This window comes from Cryptomeria japonica, chromosome 6 (genome assembly GCF_030272615.1).
Source record: "Cryptomeria japonica chromosome 6, Sugi_1.0, whole genome shotgun sequence".
NCBI lineage: Eukaryota > Viridiplantae > Streptophyta > Pinopsida > Cupressales > Cupressaceae > Cryptomeria > Cryptomeria japonica.
The window spans coordinates 574,587,255-574,610,433 of record NC_081410.1 but is presented as its reverse complement, the minus strand read 5'-3'; the positions used below and the strand labels follow the sequence as shown (position 1 = coordinate 574,610,433).

The following is a 23,179-nucleotide window of genomic DNA, read 5'->3' as shown; positions in this document are numbered from 1 at the left end:
TCTTTTTGGGGCAAAATCATAATTGAGAGACTGAAGATTGTTTTCTCCATAGATGACCCCTTTTTCCTTTTACAAGTTCGTCAGGTGCTCAACTATGACTACATTCTCGTGAACCAGAAATAATGTATGAATACAAAAATTTCTTCTATGTTCTGTGCTAGGGGTTGGAATGTGCTATTTTTTCGGAGGTGAAAAGGATAATGGAGAGGTGTGTGAAACTAGAATGGAGGTAGGGATTTGATGCGCTCCTTGAATATGCAGAGCTGGGTTGAGGGTTTGTGATGGCTTTGGGAGATTGGGTGGCGGTTGGAAGGATGGTAAGTAGTTCAAGACACTGTAAATGACTGGGAGCTAGTGCTTGCTTCTGGTTTGCCGTATGAGATGATGGACTTGTCAAAGCTTAATTCAAGATGGTGGTGAGCTATTGGAGAGATGGGTAGTGTTAGTTTGTTATTTTGTTAGCTTGGACAACTGTTTGTCCATTTGCTAAATAATTAGTAAATAATTGTTTGCTAACAAATGTAGTTAGAGTTCAAACAATTCTTATTAATTATTTGACTCTTTTTAGAAACTTCTAGCAACCAATTTGGTTAGGGTTGTTTAGTTGTTTTAATCTCAGCCGTTGATTGAGAATTAATCTCGGCCATTGGTTTTCCAGTGAGAGTAGTATATAAGGGGGTTAGGGGGCATTTGGAAAACAATGAATGAATGAATGAATTTTGTGGAGAAACTTGCAGTGTTAGCAAGTAGTCTTGCAGTGTTAGCAAGTAGTCTTGTAGTGTTAGCAAGGGTGCAGTGTTAGCAAGGGTGCAGTGATAGCGTTGGGATAGTAGCAGGGTGGAATCTCAGCAAAGAAATTGGGAGGTCGTCGAAGCTCTGCCAGTAACAGGCAAGCAGTATTTGTATCTCTTGATTTGCTGTAGTTAATATATATTCCTCATCTGCAATACTGGTTTTCCGTTCGGGGCTTTTCCAGGGACAATTGTCCGAAAATATTGTGTTCATTGTGTTGCGCATTTATATGAGTTTGTGAATTTACAGTTTTGTTATTTTCCAATATTTGTTGCTCAAATAATCTATCAAAGATAGGAGGATAATAATCAGTAATTGTAATAGATTTTTCACATGGTATCAGAGCTAAGTTAAGGGTAGAAGAGATTTACCCTAGGTGAAGGAAACTAAGGGTTTATAAAACCTAGTTTAACCTCTTTAGAATTTTTATTTTCTTTAACTTTGAGATGGCCTCAGTTGGTTTAAGAGATCAGGATAGATTGGATGGAGCCTCTAATTTTGGTGTCTGGAAAGCCAAAATTTCTTTATTGCTAGAAGAGAATGGTATCAAGGAATATGTTACCACTGTTGTGACTGTACCTATAGATGCAACACAGCTTGCAACATATAAGAAGGATGATTCCAAGGCAAGGAGGCTAATCCTTGATGGTTTCAAGGACCATATAGTTCCACATATTGCTGAGTTAGATACTGCAAAGAAGATGTGGGATGCCATTCTGAATCTGTACCAGAATGCTACCACTAATCGGAAGCTGATTCTCAGAGAAAAGATGAGGAATAACCGAATGAATAAGGGAGAAGACGTGACGAGTTACCTCACCAGACTCAGACTTGTCAAGGATGAGTTAGCAGTTGTTGGAGATAAACCAAGTGATGATGAGCTAGTACGAATAGCCCTAAATGGGTTTTCTAAGCAGTGGGATGTCTTTGTTCAAGTTGTGAATGGACGAGACACCTTACCAAGTTGGGATCGACTTTGGAGTGACTTCACTCAGGAGGAGCTTAGACTAAGCCTTGTCAATGGAGCCAACAATAAGAGTCAGAAAAGTGAGGCAGAACAGGAGAACGTTGCCCTAGCGGGTAAAGGAAAAGCAAAGAAGGGGTCCAACAAAGGATCAAATCCACAAGGCGAGAAGAAGAAGAAAGACTTGTTGAAGATCAAGTGCAACGACTGTCACAAGTTTGGCCACTATGTCAGCGATTGCTCAGAAAGGAAGAAGAATGACAAGAAAGGCAAGAAGCAAGTTGCAGCTTCAACAAGTGCAGATGAGCTCTCGAATAGAATGGAAGATGAGTTTGCACTCATAGCGTGTATGGTTAGCTCAGCCTCACAGAGTGTTTGGTACATAGATAGTGGGGCGTCATTTCATATGATAGGAGTTAGAGAATACTTCTCCAGTTATAAGGAGGAGAGCACCAGAATTCAGATCTCTATGGGAAACATGTCCAAACTCAACTTAGTTGGGAAAGGGACTGTTCAGTTTCAGAGGGAGAATGGTACGATGATTCCTCTTCATGATGTGTTGCATGTTCCAGGCTTAGGGATGAATTTGATTTTTGTATCTGTCCTTCAGGACAAAGGGTACAATGTACTCTTTAGAGGGGTAAATGTATTGATTAAGCATAAGGATTGGAAATCACCCATAGCTATTGGAGTTAGGAGTGGTCGACTTTATAGGTTGTAGTTTGATACTCCTAAGGTATTCATGAGCAACAATAATCCTAGAGATCTTGGAGAGCTATGGCATAGGAGGATGGGCCATATACATCATGGAGCACTTAAATTGCTTCATGAGATTGTGACTGGTGTTCCAGAGGTGAGCACAGAGCATGATGATGTATGTAAGGGATGTGTGTTGGGGAAGTTTGTGAAAGCAACTTTTCCAAGGAGTGACACTAGATCCAAGGGTGTTCTTGATCTAGTACATTCAGATCTATGTGGACCAATATCAACAAAATCTCTCAGAGGGTATGAGTACTTTAGTACTTTTATTGGTGATTTCTCCAGGAAGACCTGGATATACTTCTTGAAGACCAAGGATGAGGTTTTCAGTTGCTTCCAAGAGTTCAAGGCTCTTGTGGAGAACTCAATAGGAAGGAAGATAAAGGTTCTTCGGTCAGACAATGGAGGCAAGTACAAAGGGAATGAATTCCAAGAGTTTTGTACCAGGGAAGGAATCAAGAGAGAGCGGACTATTCCTTACAACTTGCAATAGAATGGGGTTGGTGAGAGGAAGAATCGGTCCATATCGGAGGCAGCAAGGGATATGCTACATGATTAGGACCTGCCCCGTTACTTATGGGCAGAAGCATGTAGTACGACAGTATACATACAGAACAGGCTTCCACATAAGGCACTAGGGAAGATGACACCAGAGGAAGTATTCACTGGGAAGAAGCCAGATGTTAGTCACTTCAGGATCTTTGGGAGTTTGGCATATTGTCACATTCCAAAGGATACACGTACCAAGTTAGATTAGACTACAAAAAGAGGGTACTTTGTGGGGTATAGTGAAACCTCAAAGGCATATCGGATATTCATTCCAGGGACCAGGTAGATTATTATTCGACATGATGTCAAGTTCATGGAGGACAAGGCATTTAGAAGGTCTAGAGATTTGCCAGCAGATGATTAGAGTGAGTAGCCAACACAAGCTCCAAGGATCACTCAACCAAATCAAGGTTAGCAAAGCTCTAGTACAGTTACTAGTACAAGCATAGGCTTAGGAGGTGAGAGTTCTCAGAGTATGGAGCAACAGGTGCAAGAAGAGATGCATCAAGAAGACATGGAGGTTGATATTTCATCTTCTACAGTTGGTAGCAACAACCGTAAGGTTCAACAGACATAAAGAAATACTTAGGAGTTAGTGGGTACTCCTAGGAGGAGTAGTAGACAACGGAAACAACCAGTCAAGTTTGATGACTATGTTGCATTAGTTAGTCAGTTGGTAAATAGTGAACCTTCTAGTTATCAGGAGGCTGCACAACATCAAGTGTGGCAAGATGCTATGGTTTAGGAGTATACTTCAATTATGCATAATGATGTTTGGGAGGTAGTGCCTAGACCAACGAATAGAGATGTGGTTGGATCACGTTGGATCTATAAGATCAAGCATGGTGTAGATGGTAGCATTGAGAAATACAAGGAAAGGTTTGTGGCAAAAAGGGTTTTCTCAGAAGGAGGGAATAGACTATGAGGAGATATTTGCTCCAGTTGCCAGGTATACTTCTATACGAGCTGTAATCTCAATTTCAGCACAAATGGGATGGCAGATCCATCAAATGGATGTCAAGACAACGTTCCTCAATGGTGAGTTGAAAGAGGAGGTATACATAGAACAACCAGAAGGCTTTGTAGCACACAACAAAGAGACCCATGTGTGTAGATTAAAGAGAGCTTTGTACGGCAGGCTCCCAGAGCGTGGTATGAATGCTTTGATAGTTACTTGCAGGAAATGGGATTTGTGAAGAGTGAGGCGGATGCTAATCTCTACTACTTGGTGGTTGGGGGTGAGATTCTCATTCTTGTTCTATATGTGGATGACTTGTTTCTAACAGGTTCACTAGGGCTCATATAAGAGTGCAAGAGGGACCTTGCAGCAGAGTTCGAGATGAAGGATTTGGGACTTATGCACTACTTTCTAGGCATGGAGGTATGGCAGACATATGGAGAGATTTTCCTTGGACAAGGGAAATATTGCATTGAAATCTTGAAAAGGTTCAAGATGGAAGATTACAAAGCCATGTCTACACCTATGATCATGAATTGGAGGAAGGTAGATACATCCAGGGAGAAGGATGTAGATCCCACCTTATAAAGGCAGTTGATTGGTTCTCTCATGTATTTGGTCAATACCAGGCTAGATATCACATTTGTAGTTAACTCTCTGAGTCAGTTCATGGTTGAGCCAAAGGGAGTACATTGGACAACGACAAAGCATGTGCTACGTTATTTGTGAGGTACAATTGAGTATGGGATTAGATATGCTCGAGGTGAAGGAATCAGGTTGATGGGCTATACTGACGCAGATTGGGCAGGCAGTACAACAGACAAGAGGAGCACTTCAGGGTGTTGTTTTAGTCTGGGATCAGGAGTTGTCTCTTGGTTCAGTAGGAAACAGAAGCCTGCAGCTCTGAGTTTTGCAGAGTCGGAATACATAGCAGCTAGCATGGCAACATGTGAAGCTATATGGCTTCGAAGTTGCTAGTAGCCTTGTTTGGTTAGAAGGTGGAGACTACAGTGATACACTATGACAATCAGAGTTGCATTAAGTTGACTGAGAATCCGGTGTTTCATGATAGGTTGAAACATATAGACATCAGGTATCACTTCATCACAGATTGTGTACAACATGGAGTTGTTCAGCTACAGTTTATACCTATAGATCAGCAGGTAGTAGACATTCTGACAAAGGCATTGGGGAAGGTGAAATTCATCTTCTTCAGAGAGAAGTTGGGTGTCATGTAGAATAGCTTCCTCGCTAAGAGGGAGTGTTAGTTTGTTAGTTTGTTAGCTTGGACAACTGTTTGTCCATTTGCTAAATAATTAGTAAATAATTGTTTGCTAACAAATGTAGTTAGAGTTCAAACAATTCTTATTAATTATTTGACTCTTTTTAGAAACTTCTAGCAACCAATTTGGTTAGGGTTGTTTAGTTGTTTTAATCTCAGCCGTTGATTGAGAATTAATCTCGACCGTTGATTTTCCAATGAGAGTAGTATATAAGGGTGTCAGGGGGCATTTGGAAAACAATGAATGAATGAATGAATTGTGTGGAGAAACTTGCAGTGTTAGCAAGTAGTCTTGCAATGTTAGCAAGGGCGCAGTGATAGCGTTGGGATAGCAGCGGAGTGGAATCTCAACAAGAGAAATTGGGAGGTCGTCGAAGCTCTGCCAGTAACAGGCAAGAAGTATTTGTATCTCTTGATTTGCTGTAGTTAATATATATTCCTCATCTACAGTACTGGTTTTCCCTTCGGGGTTTTTCTAGGGACAATTGACCGAAAATATTGTGTTCATTGTGTTGTGCATTTATATGAGTTTGTGAAATTATAGTTGTGTTATTTTCCAATATTTGTTGCTCAAATAATCTATCAAAGATAGGAGGATAATAATCAGTAATTACAAGGGAACCGCAGGGGACGAGGATGAAGGAGTGGCGCAATGGGTGGCTAGGGTTCTAGAAGGAGACAAAGGCGAGGCGAGGCGATGCAGGCAAGCCATTGGCAGGGTGAAGGACAAGAATAGTGATTTGGGAGGGCTTTCTTTTTTGTAAATTTTTGTAATAAAGCCGAATATTGTATATCGATTTTTTGGATTGATAATATAATCATGGGATAAAACTCTGGGTGATAAATGCTCGTATGAAGATTTGTAGAATTTGTGGTTTTTTGAAACTCATACCGAAGCTGAATGTATGTTGCAGACTTTATTTCTAACAATATAATATAAATTTACCGACCCAAAAAATTATTTTACTAATAATAGTTCTAAATCTTTAGATGTAAGTATATACCTTTTCTATTATTTTCTATTCTAAACTAATGGCAGGAATAGAGAACTTTTCCATTTATAAAGCATTTTTTACACAATGCAATCCTATATAAGCACCCTTGCAACAAAAACCTAAGACGAGAGGAAAATTGATACTTAACAAACGCAGCAGCCCATCACATTATGTTTGGTCCCACTTAAAATGTTATTCAAGAAACTGCACTACACAAACCGTACTTCTATTCCCCTAAAACTTTCTCTACATCTGTGATACTATGCTTCTTTAAAGCGGCATCCGATGAATTGTGCTGTTTTATTCAAGTGAGGAAAAGGTGTATCAGCCGGAGGCAGAGGAACACCCAAGAAATTACAGAGAGGAAGCCAGCCCTCCTTTAAATTGAATACAAGTAATTTATGAGCAGGCACATAATTCTTCACAGATTCTACATGCGCTTCATACACACTCATGGCGTATTCTCTGTCTTCGAACCTCCCCCCAAACAAACCTTCCCACATTTTCAACCTACTCAGGACTAGTTGTGATGGAGATTGATCACCAGGTGTATTGTAAGCACGATAAACAGTGTCTTTTACACTTTCATACCACGTTTGGGTGTCACGCACAGTAAGGATTATCTTTGCCTCAGGACACAATTCCATCAATTTACGATACACTGTAATAGATGGGAAGTCCACTGTTGCCATGTACCCACTAAATGCACTCTTCCAATCTTCTGACTTTCCTGATAACACAATAAAACTTAAGGTCATATCATGACTAATACGAATGAATGAAGAATTATAACATTAATTTGTTGGCTTCTTACCAGATAAAATATCGAGCCATAGGTTGATTTGATTATTCTTTCTCATTTCGCTATAGTGGTAACAGGGAAACCCTAACATATTGAGAACCCCTCTCAAAGAGTATGTGCCAGTTCTGCAAAGCCCTACCCCTATCACCTTCAGATTCAGTTTCTCCTCTCTACTTTCTGTCAATCAAATCATCCAGATATAGTCAATACTAGATGTACAATCTATGCAGAAAAGAATGTAAAAGACATCATACCGTTTATTTTCTCCATTTCCATAAAAAGCTTAAACTAGACCAATGATGAAGCGTAAACTAAGGCGGCTCAATCCAGACATCAGAAATTACACTATGCTCTATAAACATGTTTTCAAAGAGAATTGAAATAGTAGCTAAGTGCTCCAATGATTGTACTCCTACAACTACGTGTAATACAATCGAAATGGTGAATACAATTTCAAAATCACCTAGAAACCAATAAGGCAGCATAACATTATGACATTTTCTTGTACTTGAAATGTTATTTCATAGCTTTTACTATATTGTAGGTAAAAATACAGATCTGCAGAGAGAAGAAGTAACTGATGTGCATTGAAGTTTTTTCCTACTATACCGATAGCCATTGTGGGGAAAGTTAGGCCAAAGTAAATACAAATTAAGGCTTACAAATAAGTTGCTATGTTGATTCGAATTATGGATTCGGATGAATTATGGATTTGGATGACAACATTTGAGTGAGAACCTGCGACATTGTAAATTCTGTTTACAAGAACCAGAAAGCATAGAATTGAAGCAAACCAAAAAGTAATCTATTCCATTCGAAAATTCAACATATAGAAGTTCATGAGATTCCAAGGGTCACAAAAAGCCCTTGAGAATCGAAGTCCAACAATCACATTTGTTTATTACATAATAAAATCTAAAACCTACCAAAATTTCAAAAAACTATATGAAATTTTATCTTAATTTTAACTAGGCATAACTTTCTACTAGGGACTCGAAATTACGAACGGTTTAACTTGTTTGAAAGTTCTCCAAGAGTTGTAGGCGAAATCTCGCCACTTTCAAGAACTAAAAATGCCCTTGAAGACCTTCAAAAATACCATTTACTAATATCTAAAAAAAACTAAAAAAATATGAAATCTGATCATACGCAAGGTTACTATTTATCAGATAGAGATAGAGATTGACCTAGATTACAAGAAGCGTTAAGAACAGAATGGTCATCAAGAGCATTGTCGTTGTTGCCACATCTCATACACCCTTGCTTCGCGATCTGCACCTCATCCATGGTAGGCGGAGAGGTAGATAAACAGTTTGATAAACAGTTTGCATATGCTACCAAAGATTGGCTTAGCACAGACAGGACACGTGAACTGTTTTAACAAACGTCGTGTCTTCCATTCCATCATGCAAACCACGCGTTGCACGATATTTCTTTTCCCAAATTCGTTAATTAAAAAACAAAAATACCATCAAGAAAAACACCACCTACCAATGAGAAAATAGAGAAACACAACCAAAAATCAATGTATATATGAAACTATTACAAAGCATAGGTTAAAATCTTGCCACACGACTTTCGAGGATGAATTAATTGTGAAATAATGCCGTGAAAATATTACGGACTAATAACGTAGAAGAGTAAGTAGTGCAGGACACGCGATTATAATATATATATAAAATCATCCGATCACAGATTCCATTTCTGGGCCTTCCATAGTATTTTATAGTATATATATGAAATCATCCGATCACAGATCACACGTCTAAATATTTGTACTCATTTATAAAACTAGTGCTTGTATCAAAAATAAAAATAAAAATTCAAGGGTTAGGTTGATAGTAAAATATATTTGAATAATATAATGGAAGATACAATTCATTCTCAATAATTATATTAATTTATACAAATTACTCTATAATAATTTTTTGAAAGCTTAGTGTGGGTCAGATTCATTTTTTTCATAGCTAATAATTTAACACTTAATGAACTCATTGTGAATATATTGCATAATGCTAAGAAGTTTATGTTTTGTTTGAACTCAAGGTAAGAATTAGGTTTGAGGGTTAAAGATAAGATTAGGATTACGATCTTAGTCAAGATTATGATCTTAGTCAGGATTATGATGTTAGTTAAGATTGCAAAGTTTGGATGAGGGTCCCTACAACCTACAACTAACCATCCTTAGCAATTGCGTACCCTTCACTACCTACTATTCTACATTATCATCGACTACTCTGCACTACCTAATATATATATATATATATATATATATAATTTTGCTAACTAATAATTATATATTTATCTTCTCTTCACAGAAGGAAAAGTTAATAGAAAATCATTAATAACCAGTTTACGTTATTGATGTTATGATGATTATTAATTATATCTCTACATATTTCCATCTTATTAGCTAGCAAAATGATCTAAAGGACCTACTATATATATATATATATAATTTTGCTAATCAATAATTATATATTTATCTTCTCTTCACACAAGGAAAAGTTAATAGAAAATCATTAATAACCAGTTTACGTTATTGATGTTATGATGATCTAAAGGTGCTATTTGTTGGCCCATAGGCACAAATACAACTAGTTCTATTCGCCCATAGGCACATATACAAATAGTCCTATTGGCTAATCACTATACAATTATATTTTTCATCAAAATAATTTCTTCCAATGCTTTCTATTGGAACTATTTATATGTTCTATTGATAATCTAATAACACGTTTAGAATATTTTATTAGTTTTTGTTTTTATGAACTATTGCATGTTTTATATTGATGGGTTGAGTAAATGATTGATCAAATGTTGTGCTTAAGTTATAATGAGATGGTGAGATTTAGTCTATAGATATTTTAAAATAAAATTTATGTGCTTAGGTATCATTTTCTATTTAAAATTGTAACCATTCAAAACAACCTAGCATACAATTGTAACAATATCATTGAAATATAATTTTAGGTCTTGTTAGCTAGGTATGATACTAAAACCTAAATACCCTATTTACTCTTGTGTTTATTAAGATGTTAATAAATAAAACAATATTTAAAATGTTAACTTAAAATAAACATTTAGGATTTATTAAAACTAATCTTTATAAAATTTCTAATTTAAGAAAAAATAGATTAAGATAATGGGTTTTACAGAGAGACCCTTCAATTATAAAATAATATATACAAAATACTGAACAAAAGAACTACATAAACTACCCTGTAAATGGTATTTAGAAACCTTACACAAACACCATAGAATAAAAACATAATAGGTTGACTAAAACACTACTTTATATTTTCTACCCCATCATTACGAGAGGACAATGACATAACATTCAAATGATAGGACATACTAGGACATACTATTAATCTCTAAAACTGGCATTTAGGAGATACAATCTATGGGAAGTTCTGCAAATGTGGGACTCTGTGCTTTACATAATGATCTCTAGAGTTTTAGAAGTTGGCTCTTCATTTTTTATGAGGAGATAAAGGGAAAAGAAGAAAAAGCACAAAATAACCTAAACTAAGATGACACACCCATAAATTCTTAATGATCTTTTCAACATGTTACATAGCATAGATTTGATTCTCTATAGATGACGTACTCATAAATTCTTAATGATCTTTTCAACATGTTGCATAACATAGATTTGATTCTCTATAAATTTAAGCAAATTGAAAGAGTTTTAGGAAAAAGATCCAATATATTGGATTTAATAAGTGTAACTAAACTATGAAAGCCAATTAATACCAATCAGTTATCGCAATATTAAAAAAAACACATAGAATTTTTTTTTATTTGTGTATCTATCATATATATTTTAAGAACATAACATGCTAAGATATGAAAGTTGCAATAATGGTCACTATTTCTTTCAAAATGTCTTTTACAAATGAAGTGATGAACCCCTAATATTTTTTCTAGTTTAAATAGAGCACTTCCTTTTTAACATAATAGATTCTACAATCCTTTTTCCTACATATCTTTATCATGAAAGTTGTTACAATGGCTGGGTAGGGTGATCATGTTGGCTTCGTCTTGGGTTGTTGATATTCCATCTATCCAAATCCATCACTTTCATTGGAACCGTTGGGTGAATTAAGCCATATATCTACAATGTTCATTGGAAATTGCGAGAGCAAGACACATGATAATATCCACTTTTCTTCTACAGTGAGCTTCTTTTCAAAATAGAGCTCGATGACACAACATTTAAGCTATTCCAAGCTTAAAACATCCTCTGGCTTGTTCCTTGCCAACACATGGGTTTTGAAAGCATTAGGCACATAGAAAAAAATAAAAACCCTTTGCCTTTTGCTTGGAAATGCATTATCTTGACACGTGGTGCTCAAGTGTAATGTTTTGAAACCTTTTCCTTTGGTCCCAAGAGATTATGCACTAAGGGGACATGCGGTTTTTTGTTGAAGCAATGCACTTAGAAAGGTAGATGCTGACTCATCAATGGTGTGCAAAGCTGCCATGTGGTGCTCTAGCTCAACACGTTGGGAGTCTGTACCTTCGGGTTGGGGAGAACATGCACGTTGCTGACACATAAAGTGCTCCAAATGAATCTTTGGACTTAGGTATAAAAGGGCCCCACTAAACTTATAAATTGAAGCTAAAAGAAGGAAAGAAAGCTGCCTTGCACTTAAGATGCTTGAAAAGAAAGGCAAAGCCTTATCAAAATTATGATATTAAAATACTTTTGCAAAATGACCATGATAGATGTAATATATTATCTTTTAGCAACTCTTCGAGGACCTCTGCTTGCAGAGGTAAGAATCCAAAATCTTTGGTTCATTGTCAAAATTGGAAAAATGAGAGAGAAATATATAGGATTACAATTTTGGTAACCCAGACTACAAGGATGCCTATTTTATCTTTGATGAATGAGATTTTCTCTATAGGGTCTTAAATGCTCAATCTAGGTCTATTATCTCTTTAAAAGAGAAATTGTTCAATGTTATCAATGCAGGTTCCATGTGTAATCCGAGTTGGTCTATGGGATGTAAAATCACTTCTATTTCTCCTATACTCGGAGATGAACTTAGAGTTTGAGGTGCAGATTGATCCTGTTGATTGCTCTCCAATAGTTATTTCATTTGATCCTTTACTAACACCAAACCATTAGGGATAAATGAGGAAGGGAGTCCTAATTAGACTAACCACTCAATTTGTTCTTCATATGTTTCACTAGTAGTCCAAGACATTGAGGCATTCTTTTCTCTTGAGGGATTATTTATTATACTTAAGAAATTCTTTTGCACTCTTTGCCACTTGTCTCCTATTACTTATCTCTGCTGTTGTTAAGACCTCCTTTGTCACAACATATAACTTCTAAACCAACAATTGGGAATCCGTAACCTTTGGAACAATGGATGAGATATCTACTTTGTAACTTGATGCTATATTCTGCGATCAACTTTTCAAAATCTGCAATGAATTTTATTGCAGGTTGTAAGAAAGCAATTGTCATTTATTCTCTCCTAACACATGTGAAAAGTACAATTGCTAAGGCATGGGGCAAATGTTTGCTTGTTGTGTGGAGCTGGATAATGCACTTTGTAATGGTTGGATCTGCTGATCCTTATCTTTATTTTCTTGTGGGAGTTTCTTTAACAAATCATTAAAATTAGAGAGCTCTTGCCTTACTTGTGCCAATTCTTGATCTTTTCTAGAGTGTGGATCCCGCTCTACAGACTCTTCAAAGGTGGTTGAACATTGTGCACATTCCTATGTCTAGATCTGAGGATCTCTTTACTTGGTCTTTCTCTATGGATGGTAACTTCTCTGTTTCCTTTGCTTTTAAGTTGTAGACTTGGATCCTCTTTCCCAAGACTTTTTGGGGGTTAGTTTGGAACCACATGATCATTCCGAAAATCAACATCTTCTTTTGGCTGATTATCCAGAACAAAGTCCTAACTATTGATAATCTTTATAAAAAGTGGGATGGCTATCCCCAATCAGTGTTTTCTGTGCTTGCAAGATTTTGAGAATGCCTTCCACATCTTGTTTTAGTTGTGATTTTTCTTGAGAGGTTTGGGCTTACTTTTGGAACTTGTGGTCTCTAGATCAAGTCTTCCCCAATTCTTTTGCTGAATGTTGGTCTCAATGGGTCTCGCCTTCTGCTAATCAGGCTCTCTCATGCATTTGGAACCTCATGTTGCCTCATATTGCTTGGGGTCTATGGAAGGACTGAAACAATCAGATTTTCAGGGATAAAGCTTGTTGTGCTAATATTGTTGCCAATAAAATCCATTTGGCTATCAGAGAAAACTTTCAGGCAGTCTGTGATGAGACTAATATTGTTGGTACTCTCACCCCCTCAAAGGATGATTTGGATATTGTTCACAAGTGCAAAATTAATTGGGATATTTCCAAACCCTTGTACAAGCTGAAGAATCCCAAAGACGGGACCAAGTGGCCCCACCCCCATTGAGATTGGTCAAAATCAACACGGATGGGGCGGTGAAGGGGAATCCCGAACCTGTTGGTTGTGGGGAAGAGGTTCGTGATCACAATAGCAGGCTTGTCTCAACGATGGCCCTCCCTTTGGGTACCCAGACAAACCACTTTGCTGAGGCTTTCGCAGCCTATGCTAGGGTCAAGTTGGGTAAAGAAATAGGCATGAGAAGGGTTTGGCTCGAATGTGACTCCCTAAACATTATTAATTGTCTAAAGGGGTCCTCTTTCCCTAGTTTATCGATCAAGAGTATCATTGAAGATTGCCTTATGCTCCTGAGAGATTTTGAAGACTTTCAAATCTCACACGTGTATCAGGAAGGAAATAAGGTCTCTGATAATTTGACCAATATGGGGGTTGGATTAGCTAGCATAACATTGTGGGATTTTAATGATCGGATCCCAATAGATCTTTGCAGCCTCATCAGAAATGAAAGGAATGCGTGCGAAGCATAGGGGGTTCTTGGAAATAGTGAAGGCGAACAAGCTTCAATGTGTCCTAGGTAGGACGAATTTTATTATGACTAAGCCAAACTTTCTGGAGGCTCTCCTTTTCTTCACTCTCTGGTCGATCTTAATTGCTATTGTGCTGCAGACTGTGGGGTTAGGATTTTCTCACACGATGGGAGGCGACAAAAACCGCTTGGAACCCACGGTGGTGTATGAGAAGTGACGTAATAAGGAAGCTGTTTGGGAGGAGCTCTCAAAGGGCATGTTGACAGGGTATATGGAGATGCTGCATGGGTCGGATGCCCTCGTCGCTGACTCTTTTGTCTAGGGATGGAGGGATAGTGTGCTCTGCATCTTCGGTATTGAGTTGGAAGTTAATGAGGATCTGGTGGCCAAGGTATCCAATACCTTGATTGAAGGAACCAAGTTCTACAGAGACAAAAAATGTGCCAATGAAGCTTTTGATACTTTCCTCACACCGAAGGAGAGGGAGAAAATGAGGAAGAACACAAACGGTGGTTGGGATAAAAATTCGCTCCCTAAACCTTGGAAGGTGATTTTGGAGGTCATCATGCGATACCTCACTTTGGATGCTAAATTTTGCAGTCTTTTTCAGTTGCCATTTTGTCATTTTGAATCATTTTCGGCACAACAAGTGTATCTCTTTGCCTTTTTACCTTCCGACCTCCCTGAATCATAGTATTCAGGTTCATGCAAAGAGGGTTTCCTCCCCTATTCTTCATAAGGGATTAAGGCTTTTGTTTATGGAATATGCTAAAGCTCTTCATGTGGAGAGGAACCCTAGGGCTAAGTCAAGCATTGAATTTTAGAAGAATGTTCGAGTGCATTATAGGGATATGTCCTTTGATGAGGAGGAGGATTTTGATGAGGAAGAGGCCTATCATATCTATGAAAACTAGGACCCAATGTCAGCCTCTACTAAAAACCCTAATCCTAGGGGTAGGAAGATCATGCTCTCGGACGAGGATGATGACCCCAATTTTGTTCTTGATTCTACGAACCCTAGTATTGATGTGAAGGGGAACAAGGGGGCTAGGGCTTGTGTTGCCAGCATGAAGGGGAAGTCTAAGATTTATGGGTCCCCGGTTGCTAATGCTTCTATTGTGTCTGCGAAAAAGAGAAAGGCACCCCATATTGATTCGGGTGGTCGAGAGAAGGAACAAGATGTTAATTTCAATATGCCTACTAATGGGGGTAGGGCTACACCAAAGGAGATGGGTTCCTCTGTCCCAGAGGCCACAGTCTCTAATCTTAGCCTATGAAATTTACAAGAGCATCAACATGCCTTGTTCTCTGGGATTTTACAGGAGATTAATTACTTGAGGGAAAGGGTTGATCAGCCGAAGGGAGATTCAGAAGTCCTCAAGGACCATGAAAGGCGAATCAAATCTTTGGAGGATGATTTTTAGAAACTCAAACAGAGTTTGACTGCGGTGGTGGCAGTTAGCAAGGTAGTAATGGATAACACTAACGAAGGTCTCCACAAGTTGAATGATCAGCCCGAAGTCTTGCATGCCATTTCCTAGGGTAATTTCCCTTTGGGTAGCACAAAGACGGTGAAGAAGGCTAAAGCAACGGTTGTAGGGACAAGAAATATTCTTAGGGTGCCTTCGAAGAGTGTAGAGGACATCGAGGTGCCCCAACTAGGTCCTGCGACAAGGGTATGACCCCTATAGATAGTGTCAGTAAGAAAGTTCTGTTGATTAACAAAGAGGTCATTCTGAAGAACGAGAAATTAGGCAAGCTTCTATAATTTTGTTAGGTTGTTTTTTTTTTTTTTTGTCGTTCGGACTTCATTGCCCTGCTCTATTGGACTTGTTGGTGTCCTTTTTGTGGATGTCCTAATTGTTTCTAATCTTTCTTGTTTTATGTTAACTCTAGGTTTCTGGTCCTTATAAAACCAGTTTTCCCCTTTAATCAAAACAAAATATATGTTTTTACAATAAGAAAACCTCATTCATATTTATACTTAATAAATGCAGTAACCCATCCACATTATGTCTCCTTAAACTTCTTTACTTATACTGTACTTAAACTCCCTCACAATTTTTTCTACTAATTTTTCTTAAATGTAGAAAGACGTTCGATGAATTTCGCTCTATCATTTAAGTGGGGAAATGGTGTATTAGCGGGAGGCAGAGGAGTGCCCAAGAAATTACAGAGGGGAGGCCATCCTTCCTTTACATTGAATACAAGTAATTTGTGAGAAGACACATAACTCTTCACAGCTTCCATATGCACTTCATACACACTGATGGCGTATTCTCTGTCCTCGAACCTCCCGCCGAACATACCATCCCACAGTGTCAACTTATTCAGGGCTAAATGTGCTGCAATTTGATCATGGTAAGAAGTATCTTTTAAACTCTCATACCACGTTTGCAGATCACGCACAGTAAGGATTACCTTTGCCTCAGGACACAATTCCATCAATTTGTGATACATTGTAACAGAGGGGACGTCCACTGTTGCAGTGTACCCACTAAATACACTCTTATAATCTTCAGACTTCCCTGATAACAGTGCAACATAATACTACTTAAGGTTACATGATTGTAGGTATGAGATAGGAATGAAAATTAACAATCATTTGTGATTGGCTTACCAGACAAAATATTGTGCCATAGATCGAATTGATTATTCATTATCACTTCGCAATAGTGGTAACAGGGAAAGCCTAACATGTTCAGAGCCACTTTCAAAGAGGATGTTTCAGTTCTGGAAAGGCTTGCAGCTATAACCTTCAGATTCAGTTTCATTAATTTTTGTCCTCATATAAATGTAATAACCTTTCAATCTTGGATTGTCTTTTCGACTCCCAATGAGGACATAAATGTGGTGGTTGTTCAGCTTCTTTGAAAGCTTATAAATAAGCCCAATTCAAATCCAATTGCAAGAAGTTGGAGAGTTATGGAGTTACAGAGTTATAGGCATATGCTCCTTCACAAGATTGCCTAAATTGTATAGGATCAGGCATACAACTCTTTTTTACAAAGTTTGCCCAAATTGGATACATTCTAAGCATACAACTCTCTTTTCCCAAATGGGATAAATTCAAGGGCACACAACTCTCTTTCAAGAGTTTGCCAAATTTTTTTTGTATGGTTCTTACATATTTTCAGTGAAATGAAATTTTATATGATTTGTTATGTGTTTACAATACCACAAATTCTGCTTTGGGTATTGTCCTTTGAATTGACAAAATAATTCAGATCAGTGGTATCAGAGCCATTTTCGATTGCTGCAGGTGCATCTATAGCCAATGAGCCACTACCCATACTATGCCAAACTCTTTCTTGTCTTCGTCTTCAGCAGAAGGAAATGAGGAAGCTACTGCAACATCTACCAAGGAACTAGTAGCTGCTACGCCTCAAACTAACCAGGCTCCTGCTGCTACAATAGATCAAAGAAGAAGCGATTATTCTCTTCAGAGTCTCATTAGCACTTTCAAGTTACATTGCAGAATTTTATTTGGAAGATGATCGAGCAATGGGGCCCATTGCCTTTCAAGAAGGGAGTAATGATCATAAATAAGTGAGAGTATTAAATATTTTAATCTTTAATTAATTTTTGTCCTCATATAAATGTAATAACCTTTCAATACTGGATTGTCTTTTCGACTTCCAATGAAGACATAAATGTGGTGGCTGTTCAGCTTCTTTGAAAGCTTATAAATAAGCCCAATTCGAATCCAATTGCAAGGAGTTGGAGAGTTATGGAGTTATAGGCATACACTCCTTCACAAGATTGCCTAAATTGTACAGGCTCAGGTATACAACTCTCTTTTACAGAGTTTGCCCAAATTGGATACATTCCAGGCATACAACTTTCTTTTACAGAGTTTGTCCAAATGGGATAAATTCAAGGGCACACAACTCTCTTTCATAGAGTTTGCCAAAAAAATTGTATGGTTCTTACATATTTTCAGTGAAATGAAATTTTATATGATTTGTTATGTGTTTACAATACCACAAATTCTGCTTTGGGTATTGTCCTCTGAATTGACAAAATAATTCAGACCAGTATATTCTGTCAATCAAATAATCTAGATAAGGTCAATACCAAATGCAGAATCTATGCATAAAAGAATTGAAAAGACATCATACCATTAGTTTTCTCCATCTCCATTAGTTTTCTCCATCTCCATTATAGCTTGAAGGAGAGCAAATATTAAGGTGTAGATTCAGAGATGATGAGATATAATATAAGGTAGTGCAGACTAGTAAGATAGAAGATATGGTAGTGCAGATTGATAAGATAGAAGATATGCTAGTGTAGATTGTAGATGATAAGATAAAAGATTAGTTAGTGCAAAACGACGAGATAGAAGAAAAGATTGTGTAGATTCAAGTTACACGATGATCAAAAACATGCCCTGGTGATGTGGAACCCTAATTCCACTCTGCTGCACCATTACAACAACCACTAGAAGCCCATTCAAAGTTGCTAATCATCCAATGAAATTTAAGAAGCCATAATGGTATACCTATGATTATATGCTACGGGGGATATCAATCATGGCGGCCAGTCCAACTGCACAGTCCATTAACTTTTAAAATTCTAAAATACTGTTAAAAAAAAAAAAAAAGTCCACATACCATCAAATTTTAGACCGGGTTGTAGTCAGGGTCAGATTTGATAGGATAATGTGAGATTTTCCTTCTCCATGATCAGGTTGACCGATTCAACGAGATTATTTGAAAAAATAAGTTTGATGTTTTTTAGAATGGGATATAGAGGAATGTTAAGATTTGATCCTGATCATTGAGCCTAATATTCATGTATCTAAATTGATTTATTCCTCTATTTGCCTCTGTAGATCTCCCAAAACATTGGACATTTCTGTGTTGTTTGCAAAACTATCTCCAAACTCATTTAATCCAATGGTATTTATGTAACTTCTGCCACATGCTAAAAACTTTGTGAATAGCACTTGACCATACTGTGTCTAATTTTTCAGGATGACAAACTCTGTTGCTTTTGTATTATTTGATGGTTAGCAAAGTGAAAGTATAGTTGATATTAATCATAAGTTAATTTTTATTTGGTTAAAAAATATTATGAGTATTTAATATAGTATTTATAATATTATATTAATTTTGAATTATAAATTTGTAATAAAAATAAAATTTAAAATAAGTAAAATTAAAAGTATTTACTACAAAGTGAAAGTAGGGATGATATTAACTATAAGTTAATTTAACTTAATTAAATAATATTATAAATATTTGATATAGTATTTAAACTATTATATTAATATTAAATTATAAATATGTAATAATGATAAAATTTTAAATAGTTTGTTGATTTTATAAAATTAAAAGTATATCATTATCAATATTATAAATAAAATTACAAATAAAGAAAACAAATAGAATGACTTTAATACATGTATGTATATATTTGTATGGATGAGAAGGTATATAAATTAAAAAGTTACAATTTGAATATTTAAAATTAAAAATCTTTATTATTACTAAATATAATAGAAAATTTTATTTATTATATGAAAAAAAAAAAAAAGTGGAATTAATATTTCTTATGTAAAATTTATGCATCAGATTATAAATGCATGCATAATTGTAATTGAATTAGAATAATAACTCAGTTAAGAAAAACTGATTGCAATATTACTAATATATTGTAAAGGTTAGTAATAAGACAATAGTTTCTTAATAAAATGTAAGATAAAAAATTTACAATGTGAAGGAACAATTGAATAATAACCAGTTAAGAAAAATCTATTGCAATAGTACTAGCCTAACGACAAGTACTAATAGATTCAAAATTCAATTAGTAAAACATGTAGATAATACTATTATTTTCTTATACTTTAATACAAAAGAGTTATGTGTCTTGATGATAAGGGGTTATGCGATAACAATGTCTTAGATCAAGTGTACTAGCAAACATGCAAATATAAGCCTATTAGAAATGAACCTTTTGACAATATTGTTAAATGTGTAAGTACCACTTTCAAAAATAATATAAAAATTTATTTAATAGAAAATAAGAAAATGGTTTCCTTGAGATGAACCACTTAAAGCTATGTCTATTATATATTTAATATTACAACAATTCTCAACTGTTGAGATTTTTCAAAAAGATAAAGATCTGGGCGAGATAGTTCTTTAGAGAATTCAATGAACTTAACATATAGAAGGAATTATACACAAATCTATGCTTATATCTAGCAATCATGAACAATTTACATTCGTTGATAATAAAGATTTGCACAATATTATGTAGATCATTATATTTCAAACTTTCTAATCTATGCCAAACTATGCTATTGGGGTTAGTGGAGGATAACAGAGTTTTAAGTGTATTGTGATTTTTAAAATCAATAAGAAAAAGAATTGAAAATATTGGGGTTAGTGGAGGATAATAGAGTTTTAAGTGTATTGTGATTTTTAAAATCAATAAGAAAAAGAATTGAAAATAATTTAAAATTACATGATGATTTATAAAATTGAATGTGATATCCAAATTTTATCATTTTGAATGGGCATTCCATCTTGAAGTTCAGATTTGAAAGAAAAGGGTTGTGGAACACTTCAAATTGTACAACACATCCAACACAATGAACATCAACTTATATTTATCAAATGTCATTGAATGAAAATACAAAATGTGAAAGTATTGTGAAATATTATGCTCATATAACTTATGGTTTAAATGTTTGCACATAAAAATCAACACACCATTTCTCAAAGAGGATATGCCAGTTGTGGAAATGCCTGCCCCTATCACCTTCAGATTCAATTTCTCCTCTATACATTTCGTCATTTAAATCATCAAGCATTGCATTTTATAGTAGTATTATATTTTTATCAAGCATTGCATTTTATAGTAGTATTATATTTATTTCATAATAATGGGTACATGTTTTTTTATCATGAGTTGAAAAAATAATGAATCAAATTTTATGCATAAATTACAATAGCATGATGAGATTTAGTCTATAGATATTGTAAAATAAAATTTATGCTTTAAATTCTAATTGTAACCACCCAAAATAACTTGAAATACACTTGTAATGATATTATTGAAATATAATTTTAATTCATGTTAGCTAAGTAGGATACTAAAAACTACTTACCCTATTTACTATTCTTATAGATTAAGATGCTAATAAATATTTAATCATATTTAAAATATTAATCTAAAATAAATATTTATGATCTATTATAATTAATCTTTGTAAAGTTTATGATTTTAAAACATAGATTAAGACAATGTGTTCTATAAAGGAGCAACCTACAACTATAATTAAAATATACAATCTATAAAACAATATACCTACATAAAATACTTTATAAAGGGTACAAAAAGCTACAACAAAAAGCATAAAAAATAAAAATATAACATAAAGATTTACATAAACACATATGTATTTTCCACATCATCCAAACTATAGAACATACCACCAATAACCTCTAGAATTTGAAGTAGCCCTTGTGGCCCATACCCATGGAGAACAAATAAAATCTCCTATGGTCATGTGTATTGTTTTACATTCCATTTTAAAAAATCACCACTATTTGTACCATTGCCATAGCTAGAGCCATATTAGGTACTAAAGGTTCTTTTTATAGGGTTCATGAGGTATTTTTGAGTTTTAGGATAACATTAAATGGTCAACTATAAAATTCAAAACTAGATTTTAAATAGTGAAGGCTAACACTTGCACTGGCTGCAATTTCAAGGAATTTATAGGGTTGTTGGGAATGCTAGTGCCATCAAAATAGGACCTCTAGAAGGGATTCATTAATGTTGAGGTTTGTGATGTTAAATTAGGTTTGGGTTTGAGTGTTTGATGATAGTTAAATTATAGGGTATGATAGGGCCCAAATAGGATTAAAATGATCTAGGTAAAGGTACACTAAAGAAGGGGCCCAAATAGTGTGAAATTATAGAGGGATAGGATTTAATACACTACACTAACTATTTATTTTTGTGTGTTCATTATGTATGAATTTTTTTCTTGTGTTCTTCTGATGTGTAATATAGTTTTTAATTAATATTTTAACTTGTAAAATTCTTGTCAAATGTAAGTGCTTTATGTAGGATCTCTTGTTTAATTTACATAACTTCTTCTTGGAAGCATATTTATGTAATTTGAATATTTTACATCCTATTCAATATCCTTGGGTAAAATTTATTGTTGACATTGTGTTGTCATTCATGTCAACCGGTATAGGATGGCAACCGGTATAAGAGATGTATGTGCAACACTGCCATTGATGCATACTAGATGTGATGTCTCTGATGTCACATATCATAGCAGGTCACCGATAAGGAAGAGAAGGTCATCTAGCATAATGGCCATTGGAGTCACCGATACATAAGATAGTGTTGACTTGTGTTGAAGACATAAGGATTGCAAACCGGTAAGTGACATGCTGGCAATGCACTGTGGCCAACCAACAAGAGAGCAAGATGTTGAGTTGTTGATTGCGATGAAGAGGGAGACTGTTAACCAAAATCACATCAACACTAGAGGTGAAGTATGTGTAGGCCACCGATATGCTGTGTGGATGTGAAACATCAGGACTCCCACTGAATAAAGATGTAGTCACCATTTGAAGAGATGACTGACAGTGAATGTGTCCCAACCGGATCACATGTGCATGTTTGAAGATATGTTGCTCAAACAGGGAATCCACATTGGTGAAATCTAGGATGCAAATGACAAGGATCTACTCCCACTGGTAAGATGAGATTATCTCCTATTATGCATGGAATGTATCATAGTCCTCTGAGATAAGACAAAAGGTTAAAGGCAGGTGATTGAAGGCTCCCACCGAGTGAACTGGTGAAACACTAAGATGCCTTAGGTGCATGAGATTAGGGATATGCACTAGATCAGTCGGGTAGACATGATGAGTTGCCGGTACAAAGAAGGAAGGATATGTTTGTCACCTTGACAAATGTGTTAATGGTAGAATCGGTCTAGTGGTGAAGAAAGGTGTTACCACATATGCAGACAGATGGAGGTAGTTGAAGGTTAATGATATGGTGTCATTAAGGTGTTTACCGGTAAGTATGTCCACCGATAATGCTAACAAAGTGCAAATGCAGAACACTCCCATCTGATGAAGATGTGCATGAGGTAGGTTGGCATGTGTGCTGA

General features: G+C 35.8%; 2 protein-coding genes across 2 annotated transcripts; both read right to left on the bottom strand.

Annotated features, from left to right (window-relative positions):
• Positions 1-6,363: 6,363 nt before the first annotated feature.
• LOC131062929 (uncharacterized) lies at positions 6,364-8,400 on the bottom strand. Its single transcript, XM_057996670.2, has 3 exons — positions 8,289-8,400; positions 7,114-7,278; positions 6,364-7,029 (listed from the first exon to the last, which is right to left on the bottom strand). Exons 1-3 carry the CDS (start codon positions 8,386-8,388, stop codon positions 6,560-6,562), a joined length of 735 nt encoding a protein of 244 aa, XP_057852653.1. The 5' UTR covers positions 8,389-8,400; the 3' UTR covers positions 6,364-6,559.
• Positions 8,401-16,098: 7,698 nt separating this feature from the next.
• Positions 16,099-16,802, bottom strand: LOC131062920 (uncharacterized). Its single transcript, XM_057996664.2, has 2 exons — positions 16,649-16,802; positions 16,099-16,556 (listed from the first exon to the last, which is right to left on the bottom strand). The coding sequence occupies exons 1-2, from the start codon at positions 16,800-16,802 to the stop codon at positions 16,099-16,101; spliced, it is 612 nt and encodes a 203-aa protein (XP_057852647.2).
• Between the last annotated feature and the right edge of the window lie 6,377 nt (positions 16,803-23,179).